Source organism: Lutjanus erythropterus, chromosome 16 (genome assembly GCF_056507025.1).
Source record: "Lutjanus erythropterus isolate fLutEry1 chromosome 16, fLutEry1.hap2, whole genome shotgun sequence".
NCBI classification, from domain to species: Eukaryota; Metazoa; Chordata; class Actinopteri; order Lutjaniformes; family Lutjanidae; genus Lutjanus; species Lutjanus erythropterus.
This window is the reverse complement of record NC_139332.1, coordinates 14,990,320-15,014,195: the sequence shown is the minus strand read 5'-3', so window position 1 is coordinate 15,014,195 and position 23,876 is coordinate 14,990,320. Positions and strand designations below refer to the sequence as shown.

Below are 23,876 nucleotides of genomic sequence, written 5' to 3'. Positions count from 1 at the left end.
ATGATAGCGATGCTGTGTGTTCTTATATGTGTCCTGCGGGGTGTAATTACAGATATTGTGCAGCTCCGCTGCAAACACACTCACTCCTGGTGGGAAACAGGAACAACATGTCACACAACGAGCGTTGGTAAAGGCTGAGAGCCAGGACCAGGAGGGGCAGGGGGGGATGCAACTCATTTTCAATGCAGTTTAATTCATTCTTCATGCTTCTGTCTTGTCGATAACAAACACTCCGTACGTCCTCTTAGTACATTCTGTTTCTCCTTCCAGTACAGTGAACTGTAACCTTGTCAGAACAGTGTCTGCAAGTGTCTTTCTGCTTGCCTGCTCGCTTTGTGGTCGTACAGTGTGTGCGTGTTATTCTGTGAGAACATTCAGTCTTATTACAAGATCTGAGGGTGGCCGTTTCTGCTTTGTGTGGCAGGCTGGGTACTGTAGGCTATCCCAGTGTTTTTCCTTGAAATTTTCATAACCGATTAATCATTTAAGTCTATTTTAAGCAAAAATGTGAGGAAAAAATAGATACTGGTTTTGGCTTTTCAAATTTGAATATTTGCTGTTTCTTTTGCCCCCTCTGATATTAAACTGAATATCTTTTAGGTTGGGGCAGTGAAACAATAGTGAGCTGTATTGTCAATAGACATGTCATCAATCTTAAAAAGAAATTGTTCAATAAAATGTTCAAATAAAATTTTCATTACTTTTATTTAAATTCATTAACTAAAAACAACCATGAAAACACATAACATGACAAACGCTCAGCCAGTCATTTCAGTGATTTCACAGGTGTGTTGATCAGTTGCACCATCGATATGTGGCACAACAATCTGAGCAGCGTGGAGTGAGAAAAAAGGTGCAAACGGTGAAAAAATTGTGAATAAACAGGGACGGTTCAGATTGCCAGTATGGCACTTTAAAAAAAAAAAAAAAAATCTATTAAGTCTATTACCTGAGTGTAGAGTGATCGAATGAGAATGGGTCAAATTTGGGAAAAGGGAATTGCTGTTAATGTAAAATGTATAGATTAATTTAGAGTGACATCAGACTCTAATAATTTGTTGTTAATATTATGAGGATCATTATGAGGATGTTTACCAAACGCACTAACCATTGCACACAGGTGACTGGTGTGTTAAAGTCATTTTAAAAGACTTTTCAGCAGATTGGATTGTCAGTAAGCTATAAGAGCTAAAGTGAAAACACACCAACAAACAAGACATATTTAATAACTAAAAGCAGGAATTATAGCCTACATAAGTGATTTGATCAGAATATTTTCATTGATTCATGTGTCGCTCATATTATCTGTTACTATAATGGTTAATTGATTGATTTGAGAAAGTGGTTAAATTCAAAATAAAAATGATATATTCTAACTTTTTTCTCCCAGTGTTTTTAACATAGGTAAAGATTATCAATGATTATCAATATTGAGTGAAATGTTCTTTTTTTTTATCGTGATACATATTTCAGCAACAGCGCCCAGTCCTTTTATCTTTGTGTTTTGGACCATCAGTCAGGCAAAACAAGACATTTGAGGAAGTCACATAGGCTGTTATTCTCTGGGAACTTGTGACATTTTCTGATATTTTATAGGTTAAACAATGAATTACTCAAGGGTGATGAAGATATAGTAGTGTTGGAGCGTTAGTCTGTTTGCACATTTAAGGGCTGTGAATTAATCAGTCCCTTTTTGTTCCCTGGAAGTTTGATGTCCTCGATTTCTGTTTCAGCTGAACCCTGTTTTTTTTTTTTTTTGACCCACGCTACTCTGCCTCTGATAGGCTTACTCTGATATTCATACCCAAAACCTAACCAATCACTCCTCATGCCAAAACCTAACCAACCCAACCAGAAAATTCAAGAAGTACTAGCCAATCAGAGGCAGAGTAGGGTGGGCCATGACTTTGCCTTCATAGAAAAAAAATTGGTATCTGTAGCTCGATGTGAGATAGCCATAGTTCATTGCCCAATAAATGTCTTTTTTTCAAGATAAAACTGCACATTTTAGAGTGGTTGTTTATTGTGACCAGTCCAAGACACACCTGTGCAATAATCCTGCTGTTTAATCAGTATCTCTGTATGTGATACCTGGTGTTAAAAAATAATAAGTGAAAAAGACCAGGCACTTAAAGCAAGGAGAAGAAGGAGGGCTGTTTTTGAGAAATAGTGGTTAAATATGGATGAAAGCATGCTGAAGTAAAAAAAAAAGTGTGAATTTACTTCATACATGTTCTCATGCCAGCTCTGACATGGTCACCATATGGCTAACAGGCAGCAGTATACACACAAACACACACACATGCATACACACAAACACACACCCCTTATCATTATCTTGTATTGTTACCTGTTTTTAGTACCCGTCAGGTTGCGATGACTGTTGCTCCACACGCACACGCATGCACACACACGCACACAGAAAGAGCTCGGCGCACTCATGCACAGCTGACACTTGTCTGACGCAGGGAGAGCTGTCGATATTTTCACCACGGGGGCTTTCATGTCTCTGTGTTGGTGGTGATGAGGAGAGCACAATGGAGGGGAAAGCGTGGATGAGGAGGCTAGGAGGGGCTGAGGATGTAGAGACGAGGAAGGGGAGACGAGGGGTGTGTCTAAATTTAGATGTTCTCAGCTGCCAGAGGAACACATCGCGCCTGGAACAAAAAATCACAGTATCATGCACTGCTCCTTCCTTTTCCATCCATACCACATCTCTCCTTGCTACAACAGTATCTCCTGCATGATGGTGTTATTGCTGTTTCAGCCGCAACAGGTTTTGCAATGCATTTCCAAAACTTTCCTCTTGAGAATGAGGGAAACAGATCGGTATTGTTCATGACACCTTTTTAAGTTGGATCTGGTATTGGTCGATTTTGAGTGATCCACATTAAATACTTAAATATTTTTCGGTTTGGCTCCGTTCGTGTGCTGTGGTGAGCCAGTTCTGTTGTGTTAAGCTACTGCTGTTACTAATTATGGCCCAGGTATCTACAATATCTACACTCCTTGTCTGTTTTTATAATCAGGAGTCTGCACTGCACTGTTTTATTTTGAAAACTGACAGGATTTTCTGACTTCCTGCCCGGCTTATCTGCTCTGTGCAGTGTGATTCAGCTTTGGTCAGAAATAGACAAATAGGGTGTTTGAAGTGGAGCTGAGCTGAGAGTAGATTCTGGGATGTAGGCTCGGGTGGTGTCTATTTTTTCATACCTTTGTGGCTTTCTCCCGATACATATGGTATTATGGCAATATTTCTGTAAAATGTGTGTAAAACTAGTGTAAAACGGCTCACCTCAACTCTGTTGCTCTGCAGATAGTACTCCCTCCACATAGGTGGAGCTGATCATCGTTGTGTGGCTCTTCCAGCACAGGAGCTCTGCTTTAGACTTGAGACGCCACAGCTTTTATTCACTGACAAACTCAAACCTACACTGTGCATGCTTATGAGATGAGTTGCAGTGCTTCGGGTGGAATCACAAGCATTGTCTAGAGTGAGCTGCAATCATTTTTTTTTCTTTTTTATCATTTTAAATTTGATAAATAGAAAACATTAGGAAAAGTGTGATTGGTGCATTCCTATTTATAATAGTCTCAAGTAGCCTAAAAAATGTTTAGATGTAATCTGAACCAAAATCCAGGTATTTTACATAAATTCTTTTACATCCATCCATCAAACAACAAGATTATGTCACTCTTCTACCAGGAATTGTCCGCCTCCTCATAACTTTACAAAGCTGAGTCTGGAAAGTTGTTCCTGGAGACAAACAAGGCTGTTTACTCAATGACCCAGTGAAGCCAAAATGGGCCACCTTAATCTGTTGTTTTACCTTCCTCATAATTCATACCAGCTCGAAGCAGAGAATGGGTACATGTATATAATTAGATGTGTGATCCACACAGACAGACAGACTTACAGAAGGTCACACAGACAGACGAACACACGAACATTCCCCCTTGCTCGGTCAGGTTCGATTAGGGTCCGCTCTTTGTTCCCTCCTGCCGATCATTAAAGGCCCAATCTGGGCAGCTGTCACTGCTCCATGTTCTGAGTGACACGTGCATCGATTGGCTGATGGGGCCAGTCGGCCCGGGTGCAGGGCCCCCTGCTTCGCTCGGTTGATCACCTAATGGCAGATAAGCCACAGGTTGAACTGGTCCCCAGAGAAGAGGGAATGTGTACAGGGTGTAATTTGGACTTTGGGGGCAGAAATGGGAAAATTAAATGGAATGGGCAATGATTAATGAATTTTTACCTGATATTGTTGAATAACTTGCTGTTAAATGTTGTGATAGTTGTAAAGTCAACCTCGAGGAAGAAAGAGAGACCCAAAGCCCTCCACAAAATCTATTAAATGCCTTTATTCTGTTTTCTCCATTTTCTTTTCTAAATGTGTTGGATCCTTTTTATGACTTTCAAGATCGACCGCAGCAGTCATCTGTTTAGTGACTGAAAATCTGTTTCTGTTAGTTATTTTGGCTGTTTTTCTTCTCTATGTGATTTATAAATAATAGGCTTTGTAGTGGAGGACTAAATCGGAATAGATAAAGTGACTCAAGGAGGCTTACAGAGAAACAAGGGTGTAAAAAAAGACAAAGTGAACATAGACAAAGGACAAATATGTCAGTGTCTAGCCATTAAAGCACTATTAGGTGGTAATGTGGTTATGGTGTTGTTATTGTGTCAGCGCTTCTGCAGGGTATGTTCTAGCTGTGCTCCATTTTGAGAATTGGTTCCAGTTAATTTACAACTATCAACAGAATCTTTCCTGGTAAACTCTTATGCAAGCAAGGAAGTGTTTTGGTAGACGTGTCCAAGAAGAACTGCATCAAATAACTGAAAAGAAAAATTGCTGTTTTCAATATGCAGCCTCAATCTTTTGCATTTGAGGTTCTTAGTGGGCTGCTAAGGGTTAGTTCAGGTTATATGATGGAGGACTGCTTATCAATAGTCAGTGTGTTAGCGACAGTAGATGGCAGGCAGCACAGCCCCAGTTTGGAGAAGCAGGGAGGGGCACCATCACGAAAGCTAATCAGTGCTGTGGACGGGGTCAGCGACAAAAGGTAATTCAGCCACTTAAAAAAGGTTCACCTAAAAAAATTCAATAAGAGTCATTTTAACTGGCAGAACATAATAGTTGCTGGGCTACGGCTGCTATGGTCTGTTAGTAAGTCTTCTCTCTTTTATCTGTTTTCAAAGGAAAGTTCAGATTCACACAAAGTTGTACAATAACGCAAACAAACTAAAAGATCGAGACAGTGGCAGATCAGCAGCTCCCCTGTACAGTGAGGTAAAATCACTGATATCACCGATGGAGTTGGTCTCAATATTTGTCTTAATTAATTTTTGGTGATAATTGCTGCTTTCTGACAGCAAAGTAAAGTTGTAAAACTATTTTAAATAAAGCGTACATTTAAACTGCCATTGATTTTTTTTTTTAGGTGAACCTTTTCTTGCTGACACTGTCCACAGCACTTCATTGCTTAGCTTTTATGCTGGTGCCCCCCTCTGCTTCTCCAAACTCGGGGTATGCCAACCACCATCTGCTGTAGTTTAATACATAAATGATCTCAAATAATCTGAACTATCCCTTCAAACTTTCAGCACCTGGCTTGATTATCGTCCAGTGATTTACAGTTGTCCAGTGATTTACAGTAGTCATCAGCAGGGGTGTAACAGTACATTCTTAATATTTGCAGTGAATATAAAATAAAAACAAACAACTTAATCCTCTTTGGAGCAAAACCTCTTACTGGTATACCTCTCCAGGTCTCAAGTTGCACAAGCATCCCCACCACAACAAGGTAGCAAACAAACCATCACTGCACGTACTTGTCTTTTTTGCAGAATACAAAAAGAATAGAATAAATGTCTGAACTGACATGTCATCAATCAGATGAACACACAATCGATTTAAACATCTTCACACCCACTGATGTTTAGATGCCTAAAGTAGAACAAGGTCATTTTTTATGACTGCAGCCTTGTCAACATTTTTAGACAGCAGCTGATGCCATTTAATTGTGCCCTCTGGTGTTTGCAAACAAAAAATGTCTGACTTCAGGAAGCCATAACTTATCTGAATTGGGTCTTTTGAATTGCAATGATGAGTTGAATAAATGGACTATAAATTAAATTAAGTGTCTTAAGACACATGATGAATTGGCAGACTTCCCAGCATGCATCTTTTGAGTTAAAGCTCTCCTGAAACCCTTCTTTTAAATAGTTTGAAGAAAATATATAATAAAACTTACTGTGTGTCTCTAATACACTTTAAGATTTATCTTGGTTGTTTGTTTTCACAATAATGAAAACAGTGTGAACCATGATGAAGGTTAATGTTGAATGCTTAAACATTTCATAAATTTACTGGGAGCAGTTTGACATATTGTCTCAGTGCCACTGCTGGAACAAAGAAGCTCCAACAAGAGCAACACAGCTTTAAGTTCTTTGTGTGAAATGAAGAACTGAGACAGTGTAAAACACAATTCAATTTGTTTCTGATGTTTGTCAGTCTGACGGTTGTTAATTAAACTAAATATCTGATTTAACATTTTTTTCAAGTACAACTGAATTAATATTGTGTTCTTTTACTAGAAAAGTTTGTTCTGAATCATTACAAACGTTATCTCAACTTGTCTTTTCAAATTCAGTCAACTGAAAGGCCAGACACTAACTTAGATTAAAATAAAAGGTTTATTTTTATAGTGTAACAATTCATTTTGGATCAGAAACTTTTAATTTTTTATAGCTTTAAATGGTCCCTAGTCCCGATTAATACTGATTTAAACTCATCTGCCAAAGATAACTATGTGAATAAATGTGTCAAAGTAGGTTGATTAAAGTATTGAATAATGGTATGACAATGATGAGGACGATAGTGAGATGTTGAACAACAGGCACCGAAAAATAAAGTTCATGTTGTGTTGATGCAGAAGATACTTTCATAAAAGTGGGATAGTTGTATAAGGAGTGTTCCATATTTAGATTCTCATCTTTGTTACTATTTTTTTACACTGCTACACACATGGTATATGTTTTTCTTCCATCATGTATCTCAGTTCTCTGTTTCCATTCATAGCCCCGACTCCCACTGTGTCATTGTCTCATTATTCTTGGTTTTGTAACAGGCGAGTGTTGGGGGTGGCATTTTGGTTCTGTCTGTGTTCTATGTATTACCTGCTATTATTAGCATCAGTGAGAGGAGCGCGCACACGTACACACACACACACACACACACACACACGCACACAAATGGTTTCCCAGGTTTAATGGGTGAGTCACTCCTCCGCTGAACACGGTCTTATCTCCTGAGCAGGTTTATCCATGACTGTGAAAACAGAGCCAGCAGAGCAGCTCCCAGTACACTGTCAGTCTGCACAGAGGGACGCGCCTCGCACAGAAACAAGCGCCACTGATGATGAGATGCAGTGCACCAGGAGAGTTAGATTAAAAGAAACCAGGCATGGATGTGTGCATGTTTGCGTGTGTTTTTGGTGAGTGTCCCAGTGAAAGGCTTCAACTCTGAGCTCCAAGTTTGTATATACTGTATATATGTGTGTGTGTGTGTGTGTGTGTGTGTGTGTGTGTGTTGAGCTGATGCACATTCACACTCAATCACCTCACTCTTTTCTGCTCCATTTAGCTCCTCTCAACCCACTCAACACCCATCCTCTCCTTTTCTCCACCTCACTTTTCAATTCCTTCAGATATTCTTTATTTAAATCTTTCTGTCTTCTGCGTGTTTATTTCTGTGCTGCTGTAGATATTGTTGGAAGTTCACCAGAGACGCGGAAAAAGAAACAGAGAGACAGAGGAGGAAAAATGTCTGACACAGGAGGAGAATACTTGTTGGTTTGCTTATTAAATTGATGCCAACTTTGTTGTGAGACGGGTTGCAGCCACGTTTTTTGGTGTACTGTTCTCAGACAAATAATTTTGAGGTTTGCCGACTGTAACTGTAGCTCCAACCTGGGAGCAAAGATATGTCATGGGGCTTTCACCATTGCCAGTAAATGTTAAGAAACCAAATTCCCTTACTTCTGACTCTGTTTTATTTTATTTCAATAAAATCACACAAATGCTTCTATTTTTCATTACAGCCTGATGCATGAGAACGTACTTTGTACATGTGTAGTCCGTCATTGGTTTTCACGCTAACCATCTAGAAAGCAACCGGTTGTATATTTTCATTGAATGTTTGCCAATAACGATCGGCATCCATCGATCTGTGCATCCATTTCACTGACCTGTGACTGGCCGGAGTCTCCCTCCATGGATTAGATTTTGTCTGAAAACAGAGCCAAGAGGAGGAGCAGATGTCTTTTTTTTTTTCTCAGACTACTTAAATTATATTATACTTAAAGCTTATTATTGACCTTTTGCCCAATGATGAAAATAAGATGCATAGCCCAGCTTTAATATTAAATTTAAACTGCACCTACTGTTTGAAAGCCTACAGATTAGAGGGCAATGTGTGTTAATGTTTACTACAGTACATTTTAGTAACTGTGGTGTTACTTTTCTGTCTTTAGCTAACATTAATGTTAGCCTACAGTTCTGCTTATGACTGATAAGCAAAGAGCAGGGCTGCTGATACTGTGTAACTGTTGACAGGACGATGTTTAGTTTAAGTATTGCTTTGATCAGTTTGAAATATAGTCTACATAAAAAGTCTTTTGGTGGTTTCTAAATACTTGCAATGTGAACACTGTGCTCCCCCACATCAAGATACTGTAGCTCTGCAGCGCGGGCTGATGTGATGCAGATATGAGATAGCCTTGGATAACATTTTTAAGAGCCTCTGTTTCTATTCCAAAATAAGTAAAGAGTGCTGGTGTACAATATCAGTTCTAGGCACAGTTCAACTAACCACTAACCGAAACACTATTCTCTGAATAGCACCATGCCATGTGTGCACAAAAATTCACTTTAATCATTATCACATATGCAGCATTGAAATATATACTAAAATAGTCAGATTATTTTAATTCCAGCTTCTTTTCATCCTCATTATTGATGATGTGAATATTTTTGTGCTTTTTTGGTTTATTTAAGCACATGACAGTGATCATGAATGTTTTTTGCAAGAGAAAGGATCGCCACAATAACACAATAAAAGGTCACAGAGTAGCTACTATGTCCCCTGGTTAAAACAGCTAGCCTCAATATATGTCTGCTAGACCTACAGTGGACCGGAGAATAGACCTGGCATTTTAATACCCACGGTGTTTTCAGGGTGACTCACTCATGCCCTACTTCTTGGTCTGTTTCTGAGTCACAGCTAGGAAACACACTTCAGGAATTTTGGCAGACATTTTGGAAAGCTTACGGTGATCAGATCCTTCGAGGGAAAAATTCACCGCTCAAGAGAAATTCTTACATATGAAGACAGCTCAGAAAAGAGTTGTGAACAAAATGAGCAACAGTGTGGGGAAAAAAGCTATGAATTGTTAGAATAGTAACAGTGGAAGTTGTTGAATCTGTGCAGTGTCTGAGCTGCTCTTTCATAATAGCTCCATTTCAGAGGATGACTACACATGATAGCTATTCATATTCACTATGACTAATGGAAAAAAATCCTCCTTGTGTGTTTGGAGCTGCTATTTCAGGTGAGACTGTCGCTCTGTTGTCTCCCTCAGCCCACCTCTCGCTCCACCACCGCATTTTTCTTTTGAAGTGTATTGAGTCACTGGCTCTCTTGACACACACAAACTGAAACCTTACTCATGTCTCTAAAAGCTTTCTCTGCCCCACTGGTGCTTTTAGAGGCCACCAAACACCAGCTAAGCTGGCCAGCAATCACTTTCTCTCCCCTTTCTGCCTCTCATCCCTCCACTTGCCGTACTCCCTCGTCGCCCTTTTTGTGTTCCCTGCAGCTCGCTGACATCTTAATTTTCCCTGTCCTTTATCTCTCGTCCCTTCATCCTCATCTTTTCAGTCCTCACTTTCACTCAGAATGTCTATCATGTTTTCTCAATCTCGCCCACCGACTCCTTCATGACTGCTCCATGTTCTATTCTTAGCCAGACAGATAGGTGAATCACTCAGCTGTGAATCTGTTTGTGCCACTATACCCGCTAATATGTGTGTACAAATGTGTGTGAATGTGTGTCGCTGGCTTATGTGTGTAAAACACTGCTTTTGAACCAGGTGTGAAATAATTTCACTTTTAAAGCACTGCCTGAATCAGTTAACCTAGCTAACCACAAAAATTGGAAGAAGGGGAAACAGCTAGCCTGGCTGTGGCCAAAGGTAACAAAATCTGCCCAGAAAAGAGTACTGGCCTTTGAGGCAACAACATCATGTGATGCGCTGCAACCCCAAAAGGCTTTTTCTCACATGATTTACGTTGTGAAAGAAGGGGCTGTAAAACGGTGGTGGCATTTTTTAAGCGTCACAACCCCAGCAAAATGACTTGTTGTAATATCAGGAATTGATGTATTCAGTCCGATTTGGAAAGTCTAGGAAGAGCTGCACTATTAAATTATTTTATCCCATTCAAGCTAGCTGAAGGCTGAACAGGAAGTTAGCTGCTCGGCTCATGGAAGATCATACATAGAAGTTTGCTTCATGCACCACTGAGCGGATGTCATAGGAATGAACAAAGACCCCCCACTAGCACTGTATCTAGTTCGGTCAGAGTAAGAATTAATGACTTCCTGAAAGACTGCGTCCAAAAGTCCTCCTTCCACCTCTCTATGTCTCCCTCTGAGCCAAACACACATGCTTGGCTGCTGCGGTGCACGCAGCAGCTCATCCGGTTGGGAGGAGGGGGCGGTAGGACAACCTATTTAATATACCATTTATGGCTCCAACTCGCTATTTGGACTGCTTTACTTATTTTTGGATGCTTTCATATTAATCCTTTAAGTAGTGCGCTTTCAGAGATGTTCCTCCATATTTCTTTTACCTTTGCTCAGTCAGATTAGCTGTTTCCCCCTGCATCAGATCATTCTGCTAAACTAAACTAACCTGCTTGTGGCTGTTGCTTCATTTACATACAAACATGAGGGTGGTATTGATTTTCTCAGCAAGAAAGCAAGTGCATTTTCCCAAATGTCAGACTATTCCTTTAACAACAATGCGGCTCTCCACTTAGAGCTTTTGCTTTATGTTGATGAAAATCATGGAGTATTTCCCCTGATATTACACATCATGCCAGAGTTTTCACACAGCTCAGCCTGCTGAGGTGTTATTTCTTAAAAATGTTTGGGGCTCTCCAGCTGATCTGGCAACCCACTCTAATAGAGCAAGAGGTCTCAGATTTAGCCACCTGGGTCGAAGTTGAGTAAGAGCACTTAGTGGCACCCCAGCAAGGTTTTACCAGGCAGTAAAGTGTCACCAAGCTAACAAGTGTATTTGCAACAAGGTGAGTCACCATGTTGTGTGTGTGTGTGTGTGTGTGTGTGTGTGTGTGTGTGTGTGTGTGTGTGTGTGTATGAATGTCTGTGTGTAAAAGACCTATAATCAGGGTGTCATTACCACTCCTCTCAGCATAGAGTGCTGTAAACACACACTTAAACAGAGAATACACAGGCCTGCTGCCGTCTGCTGTATGGGGCTCTAAAAGAAAAGGTGGACTGGAGAGCTTTTGGTGCATAGGAGCAACACACACACACACACACACACACACACACACTTATGTTTGATTTCTAAATCTGTGTCATGGCACAGGGAGGCTGCTGCTGCACTGCAGGAAACATCGACTAAGAGATTTAGTTTCATTTTGAGACTTACAGTGTTATTTGCTCTTAAATCAGAAAGCACAAAGCTGCTGATAATTTCCCTTCAGCTCAGTTTAAGTAGATTTGTCTGTTTTGGGGTTTTTTCTTTTTTGACGGAAGTCTAATTTGCTTCATACAAAGAGGAATTTGCTTTATTATTCTGCTTTCACTGAAGATATTGACACTGTTTTGTGAAAGACAGTTTATTAAGATCAAAAGGAAATGGAAATATCTCATTTTCCACTGGAATAATTTAGATTTTCAGACTTCAGACAGTAAAATTTATGGGGATTTATTGGCGGTCAGAAGCTCTTGTACTAGCAGTGTACACAAACATCAACGCTCACCTGACTCCAGTTAAGAAAAAGCCTCTTATTGCTAGTGACTTCCATGTTACAAGAGACAAGGTCTGCATTGCAATCAACACAAACAATCCTCTGGCCCTAATAGCAAGGCAAGTGTTTTTTTTTCTTTCTAAATAACAAATAAATGAAAACTCGGTCGCCTAAGACTCTTCTCAGTGACTAACAGTTTGGGTGACCATTAGGAGGAAACTATTTTTCATGATCGTATTTAGGTTTAAAATTCTGGTATTGTGACCCCAGATGAGCACAGTTTGACTTGAGATGGACAGTTTTTTTTTGCCAGTGTACCAGATGTTATTCTGTTGATATCTGGTACACCGTGTTAGTGGCAAATTATGTTCAGGATTCAACATGCAACAGAAGGTTTTATGAAATAAAAAATAAAATTTGATGTCATCTGTTTCTTATCATCTGCTTCTTCCCTATAAATCGTTCGGCCATCTTGCATCATTTGCCCATCAACCGAGTTGAGTAATCAAGAGGAAATTACATCTGGATTAGATTATTCCTTTCCTCACTGTAATTAATTGTCATTAGACAGGAGCCGTGTGGCATATTAACTCACAGACAGACATCCTGCCATACATGAAGGTTTTAGATTTGAGGAAATTATTTCCTCTGCATTATGGTGCTGAGAAAGGCTAATCGCCTCACATTGTCCACTCCCTGGCTTATGTCCCTGCCTGAGCTGTTAATGTGACTCACACACACACTGACAGTGCACACACACAAAGACAACACAGGAGATTAGTTTTGTTTAACTCCCCATGCATTATCATTAAAGACAGAGTAACACTTACGATAGTAGGCCACACTTAACTCTCCGCCACATTTATTTGTTTTTTGCATGCACTGTTGGAGTTAAATTACTGTCTTAGAAAAGTGGACCGGCTGGCAGTGTCTCATAAATGGTTGAATTATAGAGAAAAGGGTTTTCAGTAGAACACACACACAGAGCAGCTGGGAAAGAAAACACAGGCGTGCAATTGTACACAGACATAAATACAACAAAGAGACACACATAGAGTCAAAAGTTTTATTCATTGACCTAATGACCTTCAAAATGTTGATGTGCCAGTTTGACATTTTGTATGTTTACAAAGTAATGCACAACTGTAATTGCATGACTTTTGTCAGTAACCAGACGTGTAAGTAATTACTTTTTCAAATTAATAATGAAATTACAATTACTAAAATTTAAATGGGCTTTTTACCTGTTAATTTTGTACTACCCGAAAATAGTGGACAAGCGTGGATGATTGCAGGTGTAGCAGAAAAATTCAGTCTATTCCCTGATCTATGAATGAACGTCACCTGACTGTATGGAAGCACAAGACAATTCAGGCGGTGTGAACTTGCTTTTCAACTGCTCATCATATAATTATTTATTAACTACTAGCAACGCTTGGCTAACATGTAAATCCAGCATTGATTGTGGTCTTCTTCCTTCCTATTGTCCAAATCACATGCAATAAAAGTAAAACTAACACGCAGGAATACTAGTTGTTCCTGCTCTCTGGTGTTCAGGAGTATTGCTAACACCAGTCAGTCATAATGGGTAATTAACAGCTGTCACTAAGATAATGTAGAGACACTAAAATGATATAGCAATGTGTGTTTTAATAAGCAAATTAAAGCAAATAGAAAATAGAAAATGCTGTACACAACAGATTCATTATTCATTATTTTGGAGGACATTTTTTCAACTTTGCAATAAATATTATGTGTTGTATTAAGTGTTTGAAATTGTTACATCCCTACTAAAATGCCACTAAGTGGCTACAAAATTACTTTTATGTAATTTTTCGTCCAGATACTGACGTAGTGGTGACAATCAGTGCAATAAAATTTTGATTTCAAGAGAATTTTAAGTGTGCTACTACCTGAACCTTTAGGCATAACTTTGTGTTGGCACTATGAATGAGTCTCCTAAGGCTGTTGAAGTGGCCCTGAGCAAAGCACTGAAACAATGAGCCTGAGATTTTTTGTTTACAGGGTTACATGTCGTTTTAAACAGAAATATCCTGGAAGGTAAAAACATTAAACTCCAAGAGAGATTACTGTCATTTGTAGGCTGGTTGTCGTTTAAAATTCCTAGACGGTATCTATTTTAAGTTACATGAAGCTTTGTATTATAGCTTTCTACATATACTGTGTTAACCACTGACTCACTGGCTGTGATCTTATGTAACCATGATATATAAATATGCCTCTGAGTCACAGAAATATATTTATAATTTCTTTTCTTACTTAAGCTTCTACCTCAAATCTTTCCCTTTGTCCAAATTTAGAGCATGTCTGTCGGTAAAGATACCACAACAAGATCTTTCATCTTCAACACTCATGCTTGGTTACTGTTGCTATGCATGGTGGATCGTTTGCCGTCACCGGTGCATCCAATAGGCATGTCGGTGCAGCCAGGGAGTCTAAAAACAGCATTCTATATTACAGCATATAATGAGAGAGGCTTCATCAGTGCTCTCTCCAAATGTCAGAGCAGCTTTAATGATCTGCTGAGCACACACGCACACAAACACACACACACACACACACACAAGCTATATATCATGTGTGAGTGTGCGTGCAGTCACAGTGTGTGGCTCTTTTCTGCATTGTTGGCGTTTTCAGTAATCCCACCTTTCTTTATTTCCCTCTCTGCTATTAATTCTCTCTGCTGAAGCTCTTCATTCTTTCCATCCCCACCACCAACTCTGTCTTTCTCCCATCCTAATCTTCTTCCCTGTCACTTGATCTCACCTTATTGCGATTATCAAACACATCTTGCATAAGTAGCTTCGACAAATACCTCCGTTTTCACACACACAAAGAAAGTTTTGAGTGTGATTGCTCCCTGGGTTGCACATTTCTCCGAGTGTGTCTTTAGGGACGAGGTATTACTCATCACAGTGGAGCCAACAGGAGACACTTTTAACAGCCTTGTAGCACACAAAGACCAAGAGACCCCTCTTCTCTAGCACGCCAAAGCACAACAGCTTATGTAATGTTGTTATTTTAGCTGCTCAAACGGCATATATGTGAGACTACCTCTAATTACTTCCTCCAGGATGTGTGTGTATTTGATGTTAACGCTGTATAACAAAGTTGCTTCAGCGGAGCTGGAGGAGAAAATGCGATAAATAATTTAGATGGGATGGACCAGGGAAAAAAGATGAAGAGTTGTGTGATAAACACGGACAGAGACGATGAGTTATGTTGTAAAGATAAGAGGTGCAACAAGTAATTGGTTTGTTGTCTATTAAATAAATTTCCAACTCTTGATAATCAATTAATCAGTCTTTTTTTTCCCTAAATACTTGTTTGGGCTTATATGTCTTCACTTGACAGTATAGCTGAAGTGAGGACAGAGGGGGGGACATGTAGCAAAGAGCTGCAGGCAGGAGTTGAACTCATGACCACTGCTGAGGACTCAAGGCCTTGGCACATGGGGTGCACGCTCCACCAGCGGAGCCAGGGCACCCACTGAGTCAGTTTTTTTAAGGAAAAAAAAAAAAGTCCAAATTCTCTGATTCTGTCCTCTTAAAGGGGCAGTTCACCCAAAATCAAAAGCACATACTTTTCCTCCTCCCTGTAGTGCTGTTTGTCCATCTAGTTGGTTTGGAGATATCGTCCATCAAGATGTCTGCCTTTTCGCCACTGTAATGGAACTAGATGGCACTTAGCTGCTGGTGGTCAAAGCGCTAAAGCAATACATTTGGAAAAACTCAACAGCATCGTCTGTTTCTAGAAATCAGGACCTGGTTAATCAAGGTAATCCTCAGACCTTCTTGTGAGAAGTTTAATGTAGGAACTACTTTCTGTCTACCATAGAATCTACTGAAACTACTTTATTTCTAAAAAAAAAAAGAAGTAATTTTCTACATGATTCATTCTATTGGAGAGAAAGCAGACATCTCTATGGCTGATATCTCTAAAACTCTGCAACTCACACAAAAACAATCTAGATGGATGAATAGCACTACAGATAAGAGAAAAAAAAACAGAAAGACATGTTACATGGAAAAACAAGACATTTGAGGACATCATCTTGGTCTTTGGGAAAACAACGGCTGGTTTTCACCATTTAATGACATTTTATAGACCAAAAAACTAACCAATTAAGAGAAATAATCATCAGATTAATCAGCATTGAAAATTATTGTTGGTTGCAGCCCTAATAAAGATGGACAGAGGCCGTAAGACCTGAGAAACTGCAAGGAAATGGAAAATGAAAGTGAAATTTGGAAAGGCAGATTAGAGCTACAATGATTATTCAATTACAAAATGATTATTAAATTAATTGCCAACTGTTGTGATAACCAATTAATCAGTTTGAGTAATTTTTTAAGAAAGATTCCAGCTTTTAAAGTCGGAATATTTTCTGGTTTATTTAGTCCTTAAGCTGAATATCTTTGGGTCATGAATAAAACAAGACATTTGGGGATATAATCTTAGGCTCTGGGAAACTCACTGATTTTTTTCACCATTTTATTACATTTTATGTTTTGAACAACCACTCAGTCAATCAAGAAAATAATCAACAGATTAATCGACACTGAAAATAATCATTAGCGGAGCCTTAATAAATAAGGACAGGGTTCAAAAGAACTGGGGCACTGCCAAAAAACAGAAAATGAAGGTGAAAAGCAGATAAAGCAAATGTAATAAAGGAGCCAGTGTATGTATAGCAGCTAAGATGTGAAAGAACAAAGAGCTGAAGATAAAGAGCAGCAATAAAAGGAATGAAGAGTGTTGTTGGACAATATAGTTTAAAGAAAGAGAAATTGAAGTGGCTGATTAAGGGGTGAGACTTGTGGAGAGGACAATACAAGCGAAGAAAGACACAGAGAGAGAGAGAGAGAGAGAGAGAGAGGGGAAAGGCTTATGAGCGAACATGCCGGCTGGGGCTCTTGGTGCAATGCAGACGGCATTGCCATGGAAACGAATGGAGGGAAAGCGCAGACGAGGAGGAGGGGATTAAATAGGAAGGAAGAGATCACTGCATCGCACCATGAGGGGGATGGTGGGGGGCTGTTTTGATGAAAGGGGAGGGGCAAATGAGTAACAAGTGTGGCTATGAAGTTAAATGAGTAGGTGCTTGATAGTTCAAAGATGGGTTTATGATGGAGATGTCCCACTTGTGTGCTTAAATTCACTCTTATTTTGCCATTTGACCGTAATACACACTTGTAACTTGGTAAAACCTTAAATAAACATTTTTAACACTGTTTCCTTGACCAGCCTGCATGCATTAATTATGAGCAAGGCAGAGTTCAGGTTACTGTTGCAGTCCTGTTTTTTCCAGCTTAAGTGCAGGACTTTCGCTGAAATGTTGCCTCGATAGATTCATTTAAAAAAAGTAATGTGGGGATGAGCCTGTCGCCATGGCGCCAGTTGTCTCAGGTGGCATTGTCTGGGTCCAGCTCCGAGGGCGGGGGTTGTCATGGCAGCAGGACTACATGGAGTTTGTCTGGGTGTGATGCTGCAAACACACATGCACACACACTCTTTCTCACACACGCACTGTCTGTTGGAAATATTCTTGACTGCAGGATTATAAATAGAAAGCAGCAGAAGCCAGCACCCCTCTCCTCTTCTCCTGCACCCATGGGACCCCATCATTCTCATCTTCCTCTTCACCCCTCAACACTTGCTTCCACTTGTCCTCTCCTCTTCTGTTTCACTCCTCATCCTTCTCTCCTCTTATTAAATCGTTTCTTTCCAGCCCCCCAAAGTCTCATCAAGTGGCTTTGTTTGCTGTCTGTTTGTCTCCATAGTGATGGTGATGATGCAGGGTGTCTGCGGTTGTCATGGTGATGAGATGAGGCACGGTGAGGGATGCTTAATGGGCTTGGAGTTGCTCGGGCTAATGAAGTGGGACGGCTGTACCTGGGCGTGCGCTTAACTGGCAACAATGAAGCAAGCGCTTGTTAAAAGTCTCCTTTGGTGACTTCACTGCACCAGTCAACTATGTGGGCTCCTATAGAGCAGAGATGTACGAGTTTCTACAGCAACCGCAGGCGTAATGAGCTGCATGGACGCTGCACTATAGCAGGAAGCTAATCAGTTTGTTCCTCTTGTTGCTGCTTTGTTAACCAGTGATTTACTTTGAAATTAACAAGTGGAAGGGTAAAAGTTTGAGACGTCTGTGAAGGGTTTAAGGAACTTTCAAGAACTTAAATCCGTACCGCCGGATTTAAAAACATTTCTGCCAGCCTAGAAAGCCCCGTCAAAGGGAAGTCCTAGAAATTAGACTTTGTAGAACCTTTATAAAGCGAGCTTAGCCGACACGATGGCTCACAGCGGCTTTTGCCTCCTCCTGTCTGACTGAACTGTCACCCTCACTGCTCACGTGCAGACGCTGTGTGTGTGAGTGTGTGTGAACAAATATGTTACATGCGGAGGTGTGAATGTACTGACACTGGTGCGGTCTGGTGTCGGCAAGATGTTTTCCTGTGAATGTGTGCACGTGTCTCTATAGATCATAGCGGCAAATATATGTGAGAGATTTTACAATTTACAATTGTTGACCTCAGGGAGAATTAAAGTGTTTCTCTTTATTGGTCTCTCTTTTACATCCCCTTTCTGTGATCTACTACCAAGTTCTAGCTGTTAATTATGGATGCATCAATTGTACTGATATCTGGACCAATATCAGTACAGATGTTTAATATAATAATTTGGCTGATAACTGATGATATTACCAATGCTTTTTTGTAGTTGTTTATTTTCTTTTTTAGTTTTAGTTTAGTTTTGGTTGCTGTTTATTTGTCCTCTCTGTCAGGGAAGCAAAGAAATGTTCATTATAAAAAAGAGAGCACCTCTTGCCCTTTTACCTCATACCAGAGTTGTGTCCTGCCAGCAGTTTCTTCCCTAAAAGAGCAGCTGGGTATGTTCGCTAAATCCAAAATGACATTAGGGCAGTAAAACAGCAGTTTTTTGATGATTATAAAGAACTATGAATAAAAAAAAAACACAAATACACCAACTTGAATTAAGAAAAAGATCCAATACACATAATTCAGTGCCCACAAAACTAAAATAAATAAATGAATAAAAAGAATCTGAATTATATTCTGTTAAAAAAAATTATTGGACAACATATAGACTGATAGAGCTGTGCTAGGCCAATATCAATATATCGGCCTGACTCTATGGCTGTCTGACCATAATAACCAACACAACATTTCGTGAACGCAAAATTGATGAGTCACAACAGATCGGCCACTTACATTGCTAAATGTCGTTTTATTTACAGACAAGCTGATTGCAGTCAAAAAGGTTTATCAGCTGAGAAGTTGGTGCATCCCTACCTTTAATGTTTTAATATAAATCCAAATGGCGATTAGCATCTTCCTTTAGCATCATCTTTATTTACTCAGTGTGTGTATACAAATGTAATTTATGACTCATATCAATGCACTGATATGAGGGCTGCAACTAGTGATTTTTTTTCATTCATTTCATTCATTAAGAGGACTGCCAACTATTTTGATAATCGATTAATAGTTTCATTCATTTTAGGAGATCAAGATAAAGAAAAGCGTGTTCTGAGGTGCACTGGCAAGATGTTAGCCTGCATTGCCTGTTTGGACCCTGGGAACTCTGGCTAATGTTGCGAAAAGGAAAGTCAGAAAAAACATGGGCATGATAGAGGGGATGAGGGAAGAGTTCTCTGCTAAAACTGCACAAGTGCACAACCTCACATGTCACATCTTGAATCGCTGCGACTGTGCAGTCTACTACTTTGAACTCAGCATGTCAAGTCACACAGAGATACAGTGTGTCATTACAGGGGATGATGCCCTGAAAGCTTCTTCTGGGGTTAGCGGCTCTCCGGCTCTCACTCCCGTTCTCCTAGCGTCAGCAGAGCTGTAAAGCCTAAATACCTTTCCCTCCCCACCTCCCCCTGCTTCCCCCCATCAGCTCAGCCTCCCAGACATTCATCCTACCCCGCCACTAACAGCATTCCTCAAGCTGCCAATTTGTGTGTGTTTCTACCTCGCAAGTTGGGGCTCAGGAGTCCCCCCTAAAAGCTTATTGCCCCCTACTCACCACAGCCATTGTGTTTAAAATGGGCCGTAGTGAAACCTGCAAAGTGGAGAGATTTTCCAATAGTGCAGGGACGTCTCAGTGGAAATTAGGTGAGATTGCCTTCTCGCCTGAGTGAACTTGCTTCAAAATAAATAGTTGAGAGATGGGTCTTCTCAAGGCCAACATGAAGTTATTTCTAGTGAGCTGTTTTAAAAAAGCAAACATTGTGGATATTTCTAAAGGAGCATTATGTAATAGTGTTCATTTAAAACTGAAAAATCACTGAAATTATAAACAGGATGTAAAGAAATGACAGTTTTGATGTTATGTCTATGTATTGCGTTGTAGAGATATGTAGGTTAGCATGTTCACCAGCTAGCCCTGGCCCATCTGGTCTCGTAAAAACTAAAGAGAAACTTAATTGCCTTGTTAGTTCGACACACTTCATGCAAACTCAACAAAAACACAATAAAACTCACCCAAACCATCTCGGTTTGTCTTTCCAGTGTTCCAGCAAGCACCAGCTGTGGTTTGGTCAAAATAAACCCATAATTCATTGTGTTAGATTTGATAATATTCTGGTTTTCTACCACTGCCCTGATGCCCGACCTCCCTTCTGCTCCTCTCCCACTTGACGCCTCTTCTGAACCCCTCGTGTCTTTGTCGAGTCTCCCCAGGGTCAGAGTAAATCACTATGGGACAGTATTTCCTGTTGTCAAACCGGCCTCCATTAACCTCAGAGGCTGTGTTCAGTTCTGGTCCTGCCATGTTCACTGAGAGGCTGCTGAGCCTGGTTCTGTTGCCCACTCGCCCGGCTTTAGTTCTGGTGCCCATTCCAGTGCCACTTCCTGCTGGCATTCCCCACCGCACCCCCCTCTCTCCAGTCCTGAAAACCACCTCCTCTCGGCAGTCCAAAGCTCCTGTGCGAGAGGTGTAAACGCCAACACCCTCCCAGTGCTCCAATCTCCCAGTACCAACAGAGAAAGCTAATAGGACCATTGCTAACTGCACAGCTAACTGAGCTAACTAGTTAACAGCAGCTACATTTAACAGCAATTAGTGATTACCCCGGTGATATGGTATAAATTTGACAAGTGGCCAAAATCTTGCCATTGACCTTTCCTACATCTCGTCCATTTTTGCTCTGTGCTCCAGTAACAGTTGAGCAAGCTTGGTAAACGTTCTCCTTTCTTGTTTGTACTTAAATATGCTATGTGCCAGGCTCCTCTATACTGAAAAGAAAAACAAATTTTGAAGATGATTGGAGGTGTTTCTTGAGGACCAGTTAAAGCAACATAAAATTTATGTTAAAATAGGTAATGTTACCAAAACGTTTGCTAACTAGCTAATTAATTTACATCAATCATTAGCTAGCTTGCTATTTAGCAAGTTTTGCTAACATTAGCTAACATAAGATGTGTTCCTATATGTCCTTTTTAAAGGAAAGGAGAAAGTTGACTATGTTAACAATTTTGCAGAGCTGTCATTGGAGCGCAGAGCAAAAAAGGGGCAGGACTTACAGAGGGTCAGTTCTTAGATATTGCTCCTTTAACATCTGCTGAGCAAGATATGTCAGGGTTCAGATCTTTTCATAACACCGTTTTACACCTAAATGTCCAGGGAGCAGGTCCCCATGAAAGGCTTCTCATGCAGGTGCTGATGCTGTGTAATACTTCACTTCCTTATCGGACAGCTCGACCTCTGATTATTATGCTTAGTGGATTATTCTGCTGAAATAAGGCCACTTAAAGCAGGAGCTGTGACCTTTGTATTTTTCAGATGGCGGGACAAAGAAGCTTCGCAGCACCATCCGACGGAGCACAGAGACCGGCATCGCCGTGGAGATGAGAAACCGAGTGACACGGCAGGGCAGCAAGGACTCAACTGACGGCAGCACCAACTCAAACAGCTCTGATGGAACGTGAGTATCCAACCTGCAGCTCGTCCACCCATCTGTCCATCCATATACGGTATCCATCCCTCATTATTCTGCTTCCTCTCTCTCAGGTTTGTCTTCCCTACCACACGCCTGGGGCCTGAGAGCCAGTTCAGTGACTTTCTGGATGGACTAGGACCCGCTCAGATCGTAGGCCGGCAAACACTAGCTACACCCCCCATGGGTAAGCCAAGAATGAAGAATCAACACAATTTTTCCTCCTTAATCCACCTCATTCTCGTTCAATATTATTTTTTCTTTACTCAAGATATTTTTATTGGTATTTAAAGCCTTATAAAATTCACTAAATCGCAGATAGAGCTGGATAAACACAATATACACACCATGTCTATTCTCCAACAGAGCCCCATGTGCAAATAAATATGCATATAAATATATTCAATGTGGCAAAAATCATAAGTGACACTATTTACAGACTATAGGTAATAATAAATAGGTAATAAGAAAAACATACACAAAATAAAAATGACATTTACAAGTTACAAATGAATAAGTAAGCTATATTTAATATGGGGTCATCGGTACAAAACTGCAATATTAGTGGTGTCAGTTGTTATCAGGCCATCTCATTGTTTTTATTTCCTCATATCAGGAAAACAAAATAGGACATTAGCCAACTTTATATATTAGACAAAAGAAGTGCAGTTTGGTGAAATTAACAGGCTCTCTTTCATCTTATCATCAGTAAACCAAAAAAATTCATTTTAAATGCTTAATAGTAGGTGTGCTGCAGATGTACATTTTAAATTTGTAGAATAAATAATAAATAAAATAAATAAAATCTCCTGTCTCCTGTGGCCCTCCCGTGGGTCATAACCCAGTCACTGGGAATGACTGGTCTGGCTAAAAGAGATGCACAAGCTGTCATATTTTTAGCCTGGTGACTAAGATGTGTATCTTGTGGAGCTTCTCCAAATACTGCAGCAGCAGCAGAAGGTTCTATGATTACTTCCAAAACATCTGAAAAGGTTTTAAATATTGACTGTCAGAAAATATTTGAAATCAAAGCTTATGTGTATATGGTGGCTGCCTGCATAGGCTCAACACTGGGCATTAACTAGCTAGCTTCACTTTAGACCAGTGAAGGCGATGTAAAACTTTGAGCCGGATTCCTTTATCTCATCCTATATTGTTTGATTCTGACTGATATTTAATGAGACTCTCTGCGCTCGTGATTTAGGTCTGCTGCACAATAACAAAACAACACATCACACATTAGTAGCAACCAGACAATCAGAGGCAATTAAAGCTCTAAAAAAAAAAAGGCTGTAAATATTGTTGGACTCTAGGATGATGGAGAACAATATTACAAACTGTTAGATGCATCTAAAAATACTGCACAATACTAGCGTATTCACTCAGCACAGATGAAGTTATTCTTGCATGAGGTATAAATCTTTCATGCAAAGGTCATTGCTTGTGAAAAACAACAGAACAGAGCACTGTGTGTGCAGCGTACCTGGTGGTGAAAACAGACTTACAGCTCTGTGTCGCCCTCTGCAGTTAGATACCAGCCATTGCAACTTCAGTGAACCACAGCTCGGAGCAGAACAAGGTTAACTGATTATATAGATTTCTTTTTGGATGGTTAGAGATGTTGTGTTTTCTTTCTGTCTGCAGGGGATGTCCATGTAGGCATGGTTGACAGAGGAGGGCAGCTGGAGGTGGAGGTCAACCAGGCCCGAGGGTTGACCCCCAAACCGGGCTCCAAGAACATACCAGGTGCTGCAAGCTGCATTGAACTTAACTCACTTAGCTAACTTGTCCAATCTGTATGCCATTATGGGAGTCTCACT

The 23,876-nt window shown here is 40.2% G+C and overlaps 1 protein-coding gene across 1 annotated transcript in view; it reads left to right on the top strand.

The window, feature by feature from the left end:
* rims3 (regulating synaptic membrane exocytosis 3) overlaps positions 1–23,876 on the top strand; it is a 48,305-nt gene that overhangs the window by 20,538 nt on the left and 3,891 nt on the right. The window contains exons 3-5 of the mRNA XM_084739010.1: positions 21,903–22,044; positions 22,131–22,243; positions 23,701–23,802. Coding sequence (XP_084595136.1) covers positions 21,903–22,044; positions 22,131–22,243; positions 23,701–23,802 — 357 coding nt within the window. The remainder of the gene's footprint in view (positions 1–21,902; positions 22,045–22,130; positions 22,244–23,700; positions 23,803–23,876) is intronic.